Consider the following 15,852-nt stretch of genomic DNA (forward strand, 5'->3'; position numbering starts at 1 on the left):
AGACATCATATCATTCTTTTTAAATGCGTCTTAATGTTCATAGTACACGTCTTAAGTCATCGCCATAATCTTATTATACAGATTTTATGCACTTTAGCGCGACCATTTTTAAGGCCCCTCTACAGCCACGTCACACGAACTCCATAGAACTCATAATTACACTGCGAACTCATTGCCACGGACATGGCGCTCTTTGGCCATACTGGCCCTTGCGCCATAAAACATCAAATATCATCAAAATGCATTCTCTTATCATTTGTAGCATGCACCTTGTCCTGTATAGGACTTTCTACATCACTGTGATCCCTTCCAGTGGCACGTCACTTATAAGAGAAGCATGTACAATTGACATCTCTGCAAGTCACTACAAATAATTCATGTCACCAGGATCCGTGTTACAGTAAAACCTCGTTAATATGCATTTGGCGGGGAACATGGATCAGGTGCGCACTAAGCGATATACTGATTAACCGACAATGGCAGATAAGTGGCTATAGACTTACCGGCCAAAAAAAACATGTTAATTCTCACTCAAACACACATGCAGACAAGTTTTATTTGTGAGCAAGCAGCAAAACTGTGATTTTCACTTGCTTCCATGGACGATGGCATCCTCAAACTCGGCAAGGCCGCGAGCCAGTTTCTCCATCAGGCCCCACTTCTCTGCGAATGCCCTCATGACGGTCGACATACTAGATGCGTTGCATATTGAAGGGCCATCATCCATGACGACACTGCGGAAGCGCTAGAACCGATAGAAGCAAGAAACACATCATGGCTACTATGTTTTGACATCACTATCAGTGGCGAGTGCAGTCCTGAATAGGCCAGTGTGCCGCAATTTTGCCTATCCATGGCCTGCGCGCATGACATTTAATCGATTCCACGCTTGTACGCACCAAAACATTAAGTGAATACTATGCACTAACTGTTTGGCATGCGTTAAGCAACTACGGCTTAAGCCATCAGCCAATACATTAGGGTCAATGGCAACAGGGCAGGGGATTCATCGTGGCTACATTTAAACAGGAGTTACTTATTAAGCAGGTGTGTATTAACAAGGTTTTATTACAAAAGTTCAGGGGTGTGCAAATAGTAATTTTTGAGACTGATTGAATACGAATCAAATAGTACCAAAAGCAAATCTTATTGAATATCTTTCAAACAGTTTTTAAATAAAGAGAAGCTTTTTTCACCATTATTATAAAACAATGTTGATGTTCCAGTACTCGTTAAATGAGCTAGTTCCTGTCAGCACACTGCCCATTATGAAGTATGTTGTATATAAAAAGAACTTGAATCAAGCATTATAAACAAATAAGCAGGATCCTTCAGAGCCTGTGTGATCATGTAATTCTAGAATAAAGGTTTGAAAGGCAGTCTTTAGCATCTACATATACCTTTGAGAATAGAATATCTTTATTTTCTAACAACAGTTGGGGGTCCTCCATGCGAGAAGCTATACAAGATAGCTTGAGTCTGCCTGAAGGCCCTTTAATGTGCGCAACAGCTTTTTGTTATATAAGATGTAAATAAAGTTGCTAATGTTCACACAATTTACAAATACATGGTCACAGAAAAAGTACTAGTTACATCAAATTTGCAAAATATGAAACACAAATTCCAGAGTAGTGTGCACAATCTTCATATAATGCAAGAATAACAAAGAAACAATACACACACACATCCTAAATAAAAGAACAAGATGTTTTCTTTTCATGACTGTATAGGAGATATAATTATGGCCATGCGTGTTCATAATATGAAATATAAGATACACATTGCTGGGTAGTGCTCACAATCTTCACATTACTGTGAGAATAAACAATACGTAGACATGTTCTAAATAAAACAACAAGGTGTTTTTTTCTCCCTGAACACACAGAAAAAATTATGGCTAATGCATGTTCACAAAATGCTGCACATTTGGCCCCTGGTAAAGGCAGTGACGTCACTATTTTCATCTCCGAACTTATTTAAAAGTGAAGGCATTTGGGGGGTACATGAGTGCTGCTTCATGTAGTCGGGGTGGCTGTAAGGTACTGCCCACCTGTTTATAAAATGGAAGTGCACGTTGACTTCAGCAATGGCAGAGTTGGAATGCTTGCTCCAGATGGTGCTACTACAATGTTATATATTGTTCCAATTGAGCATGCATATTAAGATTTACAGAAAGATACAATATCAATAGCACAAAAAATTGCCTACTGCATGAATATCTTGTCAGAGCGAAATGTGAGTGCGAATGATTGTGGTTTAGCTGGAAGCATCTGGCTCCTTGGTTGACAGAACATTCTGTGCAACTTGTTTTTTATGTCCACTGTGGCAGGGATGAAATTTGCTTCATTGTTGCTTCAGTTTCATGTTCATTCATGCATGTCTGGCAATGTGAAGTATTAGAAAGCTAAAAAAGATTTTTGCCATTTGCAAATTGTAATGATTCAATTCAACGAATGAATCGAATGGGAGAATATTGGAAGTGTCTAATGTTTGCACTCCCCTATACAAGACTGACACTTGTACTTTCCTATCAATTGGTTTTTCTGTTGTGCTTTCCTGCACAAGTAGTGTTTCTCACTAAATTAATATTTACTGGCTGGATATTTTTTTTGTAGGCCTGAAGTATGCTGGAACATTAGTGCAATTTTGTATAACATGCGTCACATCCTTTTTGAAGACAAATTAGCATTTTATACTAGTCTTACAACACCTATATAAGCCCTCTACAAAAATTTATTGTGCTTGCATTGTGTAATAGGCAGAAACACATGAACAAAAGAAAAAGAAGATTGCAACAATAAGAAAACAGAGATTTGAATTTCGTAAATGGTAAATACAGCTAGTAGTATAAGGAAAGGCCAATGAGACATTCAAATTGTTATACACGAGTAAAGCATGTGCAACAAGAGAAAGCTATATAATTCTAAGAAAGAAAAAAAAGAAAGAATATGAACGAACAGTGATTTGAATCCAGTTAATTGTAACTTCTAAATACAGTCAACTTCACTCAATTAAACCCTGATGTGACCGACGAAGTAAATCTAATTATCCGGCGGGTTGAATTGAACAAGATGCAGGAAAAAAAGCACTAAAACACACTGCTGATCTGGCAGTATTTTCTCGATTCTAACATGCCCCGAATCAAATGCGCGCCCACTTTCCAAGTGTACGAAGTAGAAAACTAACGTATAAATTATATTAAAGCTCCTAAACAAAATAGAAATCAAGCGCGCACCCAATTTCTTAGCAAGAAAAATGGGCGAGGGTCTAATATGTGTTGCACAGCAACAGCCGGTTTTCCAAAGTCAGCCTCGCCCCAATACTTTCACGTTATGTGCATACAAACACTGTGAAGGCGGTTTTGGCGTCGTGTCCGATCGCTTTGTGGCCCACATCGAAAAACAAAAATAAAGGCTGGCGTTGGAATACCGTAATCCGGGTAAATACTGTAATCAGAAATTGTGAACTCTTTCTAGGGCAGGCCGAAAATAGGTGTTTTTGACAGATGACGTTCGTTCAATGCATTCACTGTTCCCAATTCTCCGCTGAGGCACACACTAGCGTGCATGCTGACTGGTCATGTTCAAAATATCTGGTGAAGGCCAATTTCAGGATCGAAATAACAAAAGTTTTGGACCATATAAATGCATGGGCGCTGGTCGGAACCTTTGGCAGGGATTGAATCAACCGAAAAATTGAATTAACTTGAAATCCTCAACTGCGTTTGAAATTGAAATTGATTTATTCATAATAGATTATAAGGTTATAAAGAACAATAACGTACAGAAGGAGGTCCCATAGCCGATGACTGTATCGATCGGGACCTCCTTTCTCTTGGTACTGTAACCCTGACGGTCTACTGGTTATCTAACGTACGCATTACATGACCTGCCCAGCTCCATTTCTTTCTCTTAATGTCGATTAGAATATCGGCTATGCCCATTTGTTCTCTGACCCACACCGCTCTCTTCCTGTCTCTTAACATTACGCCTATCATTCTTTCTTCCATCGCTCTTTGTGCGGTCCTTAAGAGGAAGCTTTAGCTCGGGTGCTCCTATCTAAATACATGTAAAAGGAGAATTCGTTTCTTTCGGCAACCATGCACGTACTGCACCAAATTTGACAAGGTTTGTTGCATTTAAAAGGAAAACTTAAGATCTAGTGACTGTTCATTTGGAATTTTTAATTTAGGTCGTCAATTTTTTATTAAATATTGGCAAAAATCGCTAATTTTCAGAAAACGAATTTATCGAGTTTAAAGCAGTGTAACTCAGCAATGAAAAATGATATCACAATGTTGTGAATTGCATCTCGATAGTACATCTAAAGCGGACAAAATTGATATGTTACACATGAATCTAAACAAATTCAGTAATATGGAAATACAGCTTTTGCAGAACCCTTGTACGCAACGTGACAAATTCATGCAAGATATAAAGTGACATCGAATTTGTCTGCTTTGAATGATCAGAACCGCGATATCTGTTCTTGATACAGAGCTATTAAATTGTAAACTTCGTGCTTCTATTTTTTTCGGACTTCCACAATTAAAAAAAAAAATCTTTTAACAAAGTTCAGGCCCTAAATCGAAATTCCGGTTCCAACAGTCACTAGAATTTAACTTTCTCTCTCAAATGCAACAAATTTCAATAAAATCAGTCCTGGGGTCATCTCAGAAAAGCGTTTCTGCATTTTGCATGTATTTGAATTTGCCGCGTCGAAGCTGGGCCCGAGCTAAAGCTTCCTCTTAACTTGTTTTCGAGCTTCTTTGACCAAGTTTCTGCCCCATGTTAGCACCACCGGTAGAATGAATTGATTGTACACCTTTTCTTTTAGTGATAATGGTAAGCTTCCAGTAAGGATCTGAGTATGTCTGCCGTACGTATGCATTCCAACCCAATTTTATTCTTCTGTAAATTTCCTTCTCATGATTAGGGTCTCCCCGGTTGCACCAGCACTGACCTCCTCCTTCAACTATACTGGACGAGCTCATCGAAGACCAACGCCGCTCTCAGCTGGAGAGACTCACTCCCACAGCGACAGGCCGCCATATCCCCACCTCGCTCGGTATCACCTACCACAATCAACACGGCCATAAACACCAGATCCCCTCCACCATACGAGCCATGGATTCATGCCGACCCTATCCCCAGAAACATGCACCCCGAATACAACCGCGCATGCCGCACAGCATGTGCCACGGCTCTCACCAAATCCCTTGCTCGCCACGACGATGTGAGTTTCGTCGACGCCGCCGAATATCCCCTTGGTACCCACTTTGCAGCCGTCACCATGCATGAAGGCTCTCTCCACCATGCTATCAGCCTAGTAACCCCATGCGCTGAGGAAGCTGAAGTGGCCATCGCGCTATAGCCACACTAGACCTAACATGCCATACCATCGTCTCTGACTCCCGCTCCGCCGTTATCAACTATATCAAAACGGCCGTATTTCACACCAAGCCTTATGCATCTTGCAACAAGCACCCTGCTCAACCGACCATCAGGTTACATTCGTCTGGTTCCCAGCTCATGTAGGCACCGTCCACCTGCACCTCCCCAACCTCAACGAGGTTACCCACTCCCTAGCGCGAGGAGGGAGGGAGGGGGTGGAGGGGGGTTAACGGCGCAGGAGACGAGGAGGCTGCCCCCACCGGTAGGGATCGCCTGACACGCTACAATGACCTTGTGAAGTCCTTCTACTTAGAGCGTAGAACCTTCCCCGGCCCACACAACAAACTATCCCGAGCGCAGGCTACAACTTTCCGCCTGCTACAAACCAATACTTACCCCTTGTCACAATGTTACAACAAGATCTACCCAGACATTTACCCCAATCCCACGTGCCATATCTGCAAGACACAGCCAGCCACACTTCCACACATTCTTTGGGACTGTGCACAACAATACCCCGACACTGACCCCACGACCCTCTCGTCGAGATGGCACGCTGCCCTGCGTAGCTCCAACTTTGATGACCAACTCTGGGCGACCCAGCAAGCCTGCGAGGTGGCGAAGAGGCAACACCTTGATGTCCCCACATGGGAGGCCTAGGCCCAGCCACCACCTCTTGCTGGTTTCAATAAAGTTTATTCAGTCATTCATTATTAGGGTCCCATGTGAGAAATTGTCCTAGGTAAACGTATTCCTTCGCATACTCTAGAGGCTGACTGGTGATACTGAACTCCTGTTCCCTTGCCACGCTATTGATTATTATCTTTGTTTTCCGCATATTAATCTTCAACTCCACTCTTACACAACTCTGTTAACGTCCTCAATCATTTGTTGTGACTCGTCCGCAGTGCTGCTGAACAGGACAATGTCATCTACAAACCAAAGGTTGCCGAGGTATTCCCCATTGATCCTTGCCTCTAAGCCATCCCAATTTAACAGCTTCAATACTTCTTCCAAGCACACAGTGAATAACATTGGAGAGATTGTGTCTCCTTGTTGATCTGACTCCTTTCTTTATAGGTATCTTCCTACTTTTCTTGTGGAGAATTAGGGTAGCTGTGGAATCTTTGTAGATATCTTCCAAGATATTTATGTAAGCCTCCTCTACTCCTTGATTACATAGTGCCTCTATGACTGCTGGTATCTCTACTGAATCAAATGCCTTTTCGTAATCTGTGAAAGCCATGTAGAGAGGTTGATTGTACTCTGCAGATTTCTTGATTAACTAATTGATCACATGGATGTGAACCATTGTACAGTATCCCTTCCTGAAGCCAGCCTGTTCCCTTGGTTGACTGAAGTCAAGTGTTGCCCTTATTCTATTGGAAATTATCTCAGTGAATATTTTATATAATACTGGAAGTAAGCCAACGGGCCTATAATTTTTCAATTCTTTAATGTCTCCCTTTTTGTGGATTAGTATAATGCTGGCATTCTTCCAGTTCCCTGGGACCCTTGAAGTCGTGAGCCATTTTCTATAAAGGGCCAAAAGCTTTTCAAGCATGACGGCTCCTCCATCTTTGATTAAATTGACTGTTATTCCATAATCTCCTGCCACCTTTCCTCATTTCATGTATTCTAAAGCCTTTCTAACTTCATTGCTAGTTGTAGAAGGAGCCTCTGTAACCTGTTCATTACTACTTTCAATGGAGGTATCGTGGCTACTCTGGATATTATACAGGTCAGTATATAGAATTCTTCCGCTGCTTTTACTGTAGCTTCGAAATTGCTGATGGTATTACCCTGCTTATCTTTTAGTGCGTACATCTTGACTTGTCCTATGCCAAGTTTTTTTCTCACTGATGTTATGCTGCGTCCATTTATTTCTGCTTCCTCGGTCTTTCTCACGTTATAATTTTGAATATCCTTTATTTTCTCGTTGTTGATCAGTTTTGACAATTCCGCAAATATTGTCTGATCTCTAGAGTTGGACTGTTTTATTCTTTGTTGTTTTTTTGGTAGGTCCTTCGTTGCTTGAGAGCGCTTACCTACTGGTTCCCTTGGTCCGTTGTCTCCCACTTTGATTGCTGCTTCTGAAGTCAGCCTAGTTACTGTTTCATTCATTACCTCTATGTCATCTACATCTCGCTGTTCTAAGGCTGCATATTTGTTCGCAAGTAGCAGCCTGAATTGGTCCGCTTTTATCCTTACTGCGTCTAGGTTGGCCTGTTTCTTCTTGACCAATTTTGCTCTTTCTCCAAATTGAGGTGAATCCTAGCCCACTTTACCCTACCTATCACTTCTACATCCTGCACTATGCCAGGATCAGCAGAAAGCATAACATCTATTTCATTCCTTGTTTCACCATTAAGGCTTTTCCAGGTCCACTTACTGTTGCTGCGCTTTCTGAAGAAGGTGCTCATTATTTGTAGCTTATTGGTGAACAAGCCAATTGCTTGTTCACCAGCCTGCTTTATCCCCACTTTTGCATTGAAGTCGCCCATTACTACAGTGTACTGAGTTTGCACTTTTCTTGTGGCTAATTCCACATCTCGGTTCTCAGCGTTTTAGCCGATGTCAGGCACCACTCCAAGCCTGGAGAAGTTACCGTAAGTCTACTGCACATAGAGTATTATAATATGCAAGGCCAATAAGGCAATCAAATTGTACGTGGGTAAAATGGGTGGAAGGCGAAGATATGTTATACAAATCTAAATAAAAGCATAAAGCCTTCCACTCATCTATGGATTGTACTAAGTGTGAACATGGTACTTGAATGCCAGATTATCGAGGCATGTTAACAGCGGTGCTGTTTAAGCTTGAGTTCCGGCCGTGCCCGGCGACCACTCAAAACTCTTTCATATGTGGGCCAGTCCCGAACATAGTGCAATGCCGGGCTGAACCCCGGCAGAGGTGGAGCTTGCGTTAAGCATTGCTCATACGTGGGCCGCTCCCGAAGCTAGTGCAATACCGGGATGACCCGCGGCGGAGGTGCAGTTCCACATTAAGGGGCCCACATTCACAGCTTCGCTGGTCATCCTACTTCACAGAGTTGAAGGGCACCGAATTTTTTTAATGGAGACCTGATGAGAGATGTGTAAGTGTAAAGCTTCACTACTGGGTTGGCAGGATACAAACGGCACTTGATTAGACCTAGTTTCACCTGTTTGTTATGTATTCTATCTGGTGGTGGTAAACTTTATTGAAAGGGGCAAGGGGGAGGTGGCTGAGGGATCAGGCTCAAGTAAGGCCCTGGGCCTGCTTGGCCTTCTCCGCCCAGTCCACCATTTCAAGCTGTCAGTCGACGTCCCCAGACCTGAGCCAGGCAGTCTAGTCAGTCTTGCTGCTGACCGGGGGATGAGAAAACGGGAGCGAGGTGCATTCCCACATTATGTGTACGAGTGCCCCTGTTTGTGAACAGAGCCTACAGAGGTCGCTATCCTTGCCCCCTGTGGTTTTGTTAATATACTTCGGGTGTGGGTATGTGTTTGTCTGGAGTCACCTAAACGTAACCACTTGCGTTTCATCGAGTTGCTTGGCCGGTTGTGGGGGCATGCGACACCTCAAGCGATGCCTATGGGCTATTTTGTGATAAGTCTCGCAGGGTTCCTCGTGTCTCTCCTCCTTGTTCATGCCATCCGCATCTGCAGACGAGGCTCGGCACACGAGATCTCGAGCCAAACAGTGAGCTGACGCATTGCCGGGCATAGCCACATTAGCGGGGGCCCACATGAGGGCTTTCCAGCTGCTTAGGGGGCGCCGTGTGAGGACACAGTACGCCTGTTCGGAAATTCCACTGTGGACGAAATTACCGATAGCCTGCTTGCTGATGACGGCAGTCGCTTCCGCATGCATGGCTGTGTATGCCAAGTTGGTCTGTAGTTAAATGCCTAGGTAATTGAAACATTGCATTCGCTACACAACTGTATTAATTGTGTAAACATTTAAAGAAGTATCAGTCAGTGTAGAAAATGTCATAACTCGTACCCTATGTTTTTTCTATGTTAATCTTGATGTGCCAGACCTGACACCACTCATTTATTTGCATTAAGTCTGCTAGTTAGCGAGCTACGTCCTCAGGAGTATCCACCTGTAAATGACGCAGTCGTCAGAAAAAAGTATCATTTTAGAACCTAATATGTTATTCATCATATTAAGATAAATTAGAACCAGAACTGGCGTCCTCCCAAGATTACATGCGTGCTTCCAGATGTGTGTTTTTTAGTGACAACTTGTTGGCAGTAATTAGTCAGGAATTATGCAGTTCAATAGCTTGTGTTAGTTTCTACGTTATCGAATTTCTTAGTAGGTTATGTGCAACATGATCGAAAGCTTTTTTAAGATTAATGAATATTGCGTCTGTATTTAAGCTCATGTATTTAGCTCAACTAACAAGTCATGAAGGTTAGTAAACAGTTCAGTTATTTGACAAGATTTTTGTTCCTTAAGTGACGCTGACTGTACTAAAGTAAATTTATATTTAAATGAGCCATAATTTGCGAAAAAAAGGATGTGTTCACGCAGTTTGCTGCAAATAGGGGTCAGCGATATCGCATGGAGGACTCGTCCTACTGCTGGATTAGAATGTGGGAATGACATTCACAATGTTCCTATAATCAGGGATGCACCCACTGTCCAAGGACTGCGGAAAGATGAGTGACAGTAAAATGGCTGAAACATGCACTGTCCTTTTCAGAAGTTTAGTGTGAACGCAGTCGGGAGTGGGGCTTGATTAAAGTGGCAGCCACTCAATAGTGTGAGCTATGTATGCCTTGTACGCTTACAGTTATCAGCCGGTACACTTGGGTGGTGAATAGCTTAATTAGTTCCCTCAGGAACAACCTGAAGAGGTGATAAATTAGCAAAGTTTTCAGAAAACCATTTATTAAAGACATCAACCATGCCTTTTGGAACTGTTTGTTCTTAGGAATGATCACTTGCCTGCCTAAGTTTTGTAGGGTTAGTTTTTAATAAGCTAGGCCACATATATTCAGAGAAATGGTCTTCGTCCTCTTTAAATGCTGTCTAAGCAATACTGCACCTTTGTATTTTTGCCAATCACTATCAGCGTTTGTTTTGTTTGCTGTTCGCTATGTTCCCCCTTTTCTTCCGCTTGCTTGGTTTGCCATGCGGCATTAAGTCAGAATAGAACGAAGCATGCAGGCCCATTTCATAGAGATGCTGCAATAGTGACTTATAATATGTGTTGTCCATGATCCATCTCTTAGTCTTCAGCTTGATCAGTGTTCAATTTCACACCTTTAAGTACCATTTTGCAAATTGTCTTTGTCCCAGGGCACATCCAAAATAGACGGCGAGCATCTGCTGCAGATGCAGGAGCGGAGCATTGCGGACACTGGACCATGTCTTCCTACAGTTGACCCCAAGCACAAGTGATGGCTGGTGTAAGGGCCGCCCCGGCCCAAAGTTCCGGGAGAGGGACTTTCTCCACCCGAGAAAGATTGTGGGGAAGGGAGCAGACATGTGGTGGGGAGAGGGCTCGTGTGTCACGCCAGAGGATGGATTTTCCAGCAATGAAAACAGGGAAGGCAAAGAGGAGCGATGGGCGTTGAGAAAGAGTGAGCAATGCGGTCCACAATGTTGTCGTAGTCATTACCATGTGCCTGCACCCAGTTGACAGTAACGAAGCCCACATCTGTACTGACAGCCTCAGCGCAGTTGAGCATCTCAAACAAGTAACGAAAATGTGCATTTCTGAGCAGATACACAAAATTCACAATTCTCTTTTTTCCTATTAAGAATTTTTTCTTCCCCATGTGAACGATGGCACCTATTCTACTTTTAATGGTTATTTTAGATACAAGCTACCTCGATTTTTTTTTCATATTAAGATATCTACCAATAATTCTACAAAGAGATCTCTTTATGCGCAGACTAGGTACAGAGATTGATGCCAGCGGTAGTGCTATCACACTCCCACGTACAGGTAAAAAATACTTTGACAATTAATAGACGTGGCCAAGTTTAGAAAAGTTACTGTGCAATGAGTGTTGTTTGAAGTGGCAAACAGTGAAGCGTCAACATATTCGTCTGCTGTTTTTACTTGTAATATGCTCATTTGCCTGCAAACATGCAGCTTGCCTGAAAGGCTAGGTAGTATTGTTAACTTGACTTCAATACTGAGAAAAGTGACACAGAATTATGCCAGTGTGACGAAACTTGGCCAGTGAACTTTCCAAGATAGCATCCTTTCTAAAAAATACATGAAATTAGCACTTTACATGGGATAACTGAAAATCTAAACATATCTGTGGCCACTTATATTCCAAGTATTTATGTTGTGTGCACAAGTTTATACGTTTTAGGCAAACTTGAAATCACATCAAGAATTTAAGAATCAGTAGTGGCGCAGCAATAAAGAATCTCTTCTGCTCAATTTTACATAACAGTGATGCAAAGCTGGTCACACAATAAAGTTATTGGGGTGCATTTTTTTTTCAAATACTGGACGGCCACATCTGTCACTTTGTGTAGCACACTAGTCCCACTGCGAGATCCACAATATATGATATTATGCAACATGATTGTTTATTTATTAAGGCGCAAAAAAAGTACATATAAAACAATTGGTATACTACTGAAGCTTTGTTCTTTTTGCATGCTTGCAATCACCACTGCCGTCTTCATCAATAATATCAGACCACAACTCGTCCTCACTAAAAAAATCTTCCAAGGTTGGTTGCTTTTGGTCAGCAGATATCTTTAAATCTACATCATAAAAGCTGTCCTTGCTCAGTCCTGCTTTTCCCAGAGTGTCTAGCTTGTTGCACACAAGTGGCCAGATATAGTCATCAGCAGTTCCCTTTGCCACAAGGTACTGAATAACAACACAGTTCTGCTGCCCTATTCGATGCACCCTGTCCTCTGCCTGAGTGAGTATGCCTGGATTCCAAAACAGTTCTGCAAAGATGACCAAGCTTGCAGAGCTCAGTGTTATGCCAGCATTTGCAGCAGTGATGCTCAACACAGCAACTTTGCACATGTCATTGTACTGGAACTTGTCACATAGTTGCTTGCGCAACTCAGATGATGTCTTGCCATCAATGCGTATATGACTGCAGTTCTTCCTGGTTAGCAGGTCACAGATGCTGTCTAAGACTACCTGGTGGTGTGCAAAACAGAGGAACTTCTGATCACCTTCCACCAAATCCTCAATGTACTTGCATACTGCCTTGATCTTATGAATGCCAGTTTCGCGAAAATAGGTCAGCAGAATGCCCCTTTTTTCCATGACCTTGAGTTTAGTGTTGTGCATTTCACGAGCCATGTGCTGCAACACTTTATCTGTTGTCTTCACATGCGAGGGGTCAAGCAACACAACTTGCCTTTGCTTGGCTGGCAACTGTGACAGAACATCAGCCTTAAGCCTACGTATCATCACTGTTTTTTCAAGGAAGAGCTGCAGCTCATGCATGTTGGATGAGCCAGAGAAGTCCCAGCCCCACTGGTTTTTCTGGCCATTACAATATCGGATGCCAAATTCCTGCATGCCAGGCAAACTTTTTGGCTGCACAGCACATATCTGTGTGTACAGTTCGATTGGCCTTGACAGCGCTGGTGTGCCTGTGAGAAGAACTACTCTGGTGGCTTTGGAAATGGCCTTCTGGCAGGCTTTTGTCCGTGCAGTCTTTGAATTCTTGATGAAGTGGCTCTCATCCAGAATGACAACCTTAAACTTGTCACAGAGGTCTTCAGTCTTCTTCGTCAGGAGGTCATAGCTGGTGATGATTACTTGGTGAAGCGGTGAAACATCATCACTACCAGTTACCAACACTGTTACTTGATCTTGGCTCAGCGAGGGCATCCAACGTAGAAAAGCCTCCTTCCAAGTAAACCGCACCGAGGATGGCGTAACCACAAGCACCGGCCATTCCTCTCTGTAGTAGGCAGCTATCGCAATGCCCTGGATAGTTTTGCCAAGCCCCATGTCGTCGGCGATCAAGATGCGGCCTTTGCGACGCACAGCGGTGCAGACACCTTCTTTCTGAAACGGTAGAAGCGCTTGTTCGAGCTTGCAGTCAAGGCCGGTCAGACTAACCTCATAATTCTCAGGAGTTCCTGAGAATGCCCTTATGATGTGTCTAGGAATCTCGGCAACCAGAACATCGGGCCTCAAGCACTTAAGTTTCTCCATTAAAGCATTGTGGCAAGTGAGATGAAAGCTCCAACGTTTCTTCTCGGCATCGTACATTCTCGAAGGCATGGTGCGAAATATTTCAATCATTTGTTGGTGGTACGGCGCTTCCACTCGAAACCGATCGCCTGACATCATGACACACGCACCCGTCACCGGCTTTGTCGATGGTGCGCCGAACGCTGCTTGAACTGCACTACGCGACACGTCTTGACCACGTCTCGCATTCTGGCTCCGTTGCAACGGAATGCTTTTTTCGAGTAAGCTTGCCGCATTAGAGCTGGTTGGTCCGTAGAAAGAGAGCGGCGCATTCTGAACGCATTTCTTTACTTCCAGTAGTGCGGAGCATATTGGAGGACACGGCGAGGTATGATTTGGTGTGACACACGCTGACGCAGCTTTCTGTCTTTCTGCTCGGCGGGCAAGTGCTTTCTGTCGGTTTTCTTCAATCAACTTTTTCTGCGCATCTGTTAGAATCCCACTCATTCTTGCTTCAGTCTGGCTTGCACCGCTCACCTCAGACCACTGTCGCAGAAACGTGGTACATTTGCCGCGACTTAACGTGATTCAACCTTCATGACGAGGCGTAGCAAAAAAACGTTCAAGAGGATCAAGCTGTTAAAGTTCAAACAAATCGTAAGACTTTCGCACAGGTACTACAGGCACAGGATACAGCCTACATGCTGGCCGAAGCAGCCATCAGTTTGGCTTTCTCTATGGCATGTCTGTGGCTTGGCCTTCGGAACAAATGGTTTCGGTTTCGACGCGACCGCGCATGAAGAAGAAAAAAAAAAAAAAAAGAAAAGAAAACAGAATAAAACAGCAAAAAAAAGGTTGCAGTTTCGCCCGAAGTGCAAAGCAATGTGATAGCAAATTATTAAACTATGCCAAGTAGGAGTAGTAGCTGCAATTTAGTGGCTGCATAAAATGCAGTAAACATTCGCTTAGCGCGCACAGGCAAACATGAAAGACCGCGGACACTCGCCGTCACAACGCTGGCGAGATGAAAAACGGCAGCAGCGGCGACCGAACGCTTCGTGCGGCCTCTAGCTTCAATGTGTCTCTGAAACTTGCGATTACGCGACCTTCAAAACTAGGCGCGCGAGAGCACAGCGTGCACGAAGCCACCAGCCACTTCCGCTCGCTAAGCTTTGGTGTCCGCCGCAGATTACCTCAGTGACTGCGGTGGTTTAGTTTAGGGGACGCAAGCGGCTTGCGTACGAAAGAACTAGGGGCGACGGTACTGCGCATGCGCAGACCCCTACGTCAGCGTTTGCGCAGTACCGTCACCACTAGTTCTTGCATACGCAAGCCGCTTGCGTCCCCTAAACTACTCTCTAATAGGGTGCGCGCAGTCCCGCTCAAGCGCAACATGCGCGGCCGGGCTAGACACACGCGCTCTTTCACCCTTTCCCTCACTTTGCGCACTTACAGCATACGGTGCCGCAGGACGCGATAGAATATTAATCGCACTTGGACTTTACACGGCGGGACATCCCACAAGAGAAAAAGTCCAGTGGACGTCCCCAAAAAGATCCAAATCCCAATGGAGATGTCTAGTGGTCTTCCAAGCTTCCTGATCGGCAAGGTCCACAAAACGCGCCATCACGGATACAATTAGAATGTGAAATGAGCATGCGAAATATATATTCGGCGAGCGCGCATCAGGAGATGGCGTGCCAGATGGCTGTCTCTCCTTTCCTGATGGACGCTCTGTATAAATTTATACGTATATTTTAGGTTATCCTACCAGAGACGTCCCGAGGACATCACACCCTGGCCTTTTTTTGGCCCTCGCAATAATAGTCGACCTTTGAACCTAGAGGTTCGGTCTTTCGAACAGTCTCCAAGAAAAAAAAACTTACGTTTTCTGATACGTTTAAATTCAGCTATAACATTTCAAGGTCATGCATATACTATAGTTTGCGGATAGTTCAAGAAACCAATTACAAATTAATTAGCATAATACTTAAGTTATGTCTAAAAAAAAAACTTTCTAGTTTTTTTCTACATGCCAGAAATAAACGTCAGCAATCTGTTGAAATTTTCTTTGATGTGTAACTGTGTTTGCGCATTACAACACCTAGCCTAGTCGCTAATAAACAGTCAATAGTAGTGCTTGTGTCCATGTCTGATATATATGTGTGTTTTTTTAGTGTTAGTTCATCTAAAAAAATTATGCAAGACCTATGAACAGCCAGCCTTCCACTGCAGGACTTTTGCAGAAGGCATAAATTTAGTGTTTTCGTGTATTGCATTCAATGCACATGTACCGAATGATCGACCATTCTTCAGTTGCAGGAT

The 15,852-nt window shown here is 43.5% G+C and overlaps 1 protein-coding gene across 1 annotated transcript; it reads right to left on the reverse strand.

The window, feature by feature from the left end:
• Positions 1–11,920: 11,920 nt before the first annotated feature.
• Positions 11,921–14,727, reverse strand: Marcal1 (SWI/SNF-related matrix-associated actin-dependent regulator of chromatin subfamily A-like protein 1). Its single transcript, XM_050193044.3, has one exon. The coding sequence runs from the start codon at positions 14,032–14,034 to the stop codon at positions 11,989–11,991; it is 2,046 nt and encodes a 681-aa protein (XP_050049001.1). The 5' UTR covers positions 14,035–14,727; the 3' UTR covers positions 11,921–11,988.
• Positions 14,728–15,852: the final 1,125 nt, after the last annotated feature.

Source organism: Dermacentor andersoni, chromosome 1 (genome assembly GCF_023375885.2).
Source record: "Dermacentor andersoni chromosome 1, qqDerAnde1_hic_scaffold, whole genome shotgun sequence".
Classification (NCBI taxonomy): Eukaryota; Metazoa; Arthropoda; class Arachnida; order Ixodida; family Ixodidae; genus Dermacentor; species Dermacentor andersoni.

Excerpts from the sequence above, each read along its gene's own strand:
- Marcal1 (XM_050193044.3), bottom strand. The coding sequence starts at position 14,034 with ATGAGTGGGATTCTAACAGATGCGCAGAAAAAGTTGATTGAAGAAAAC.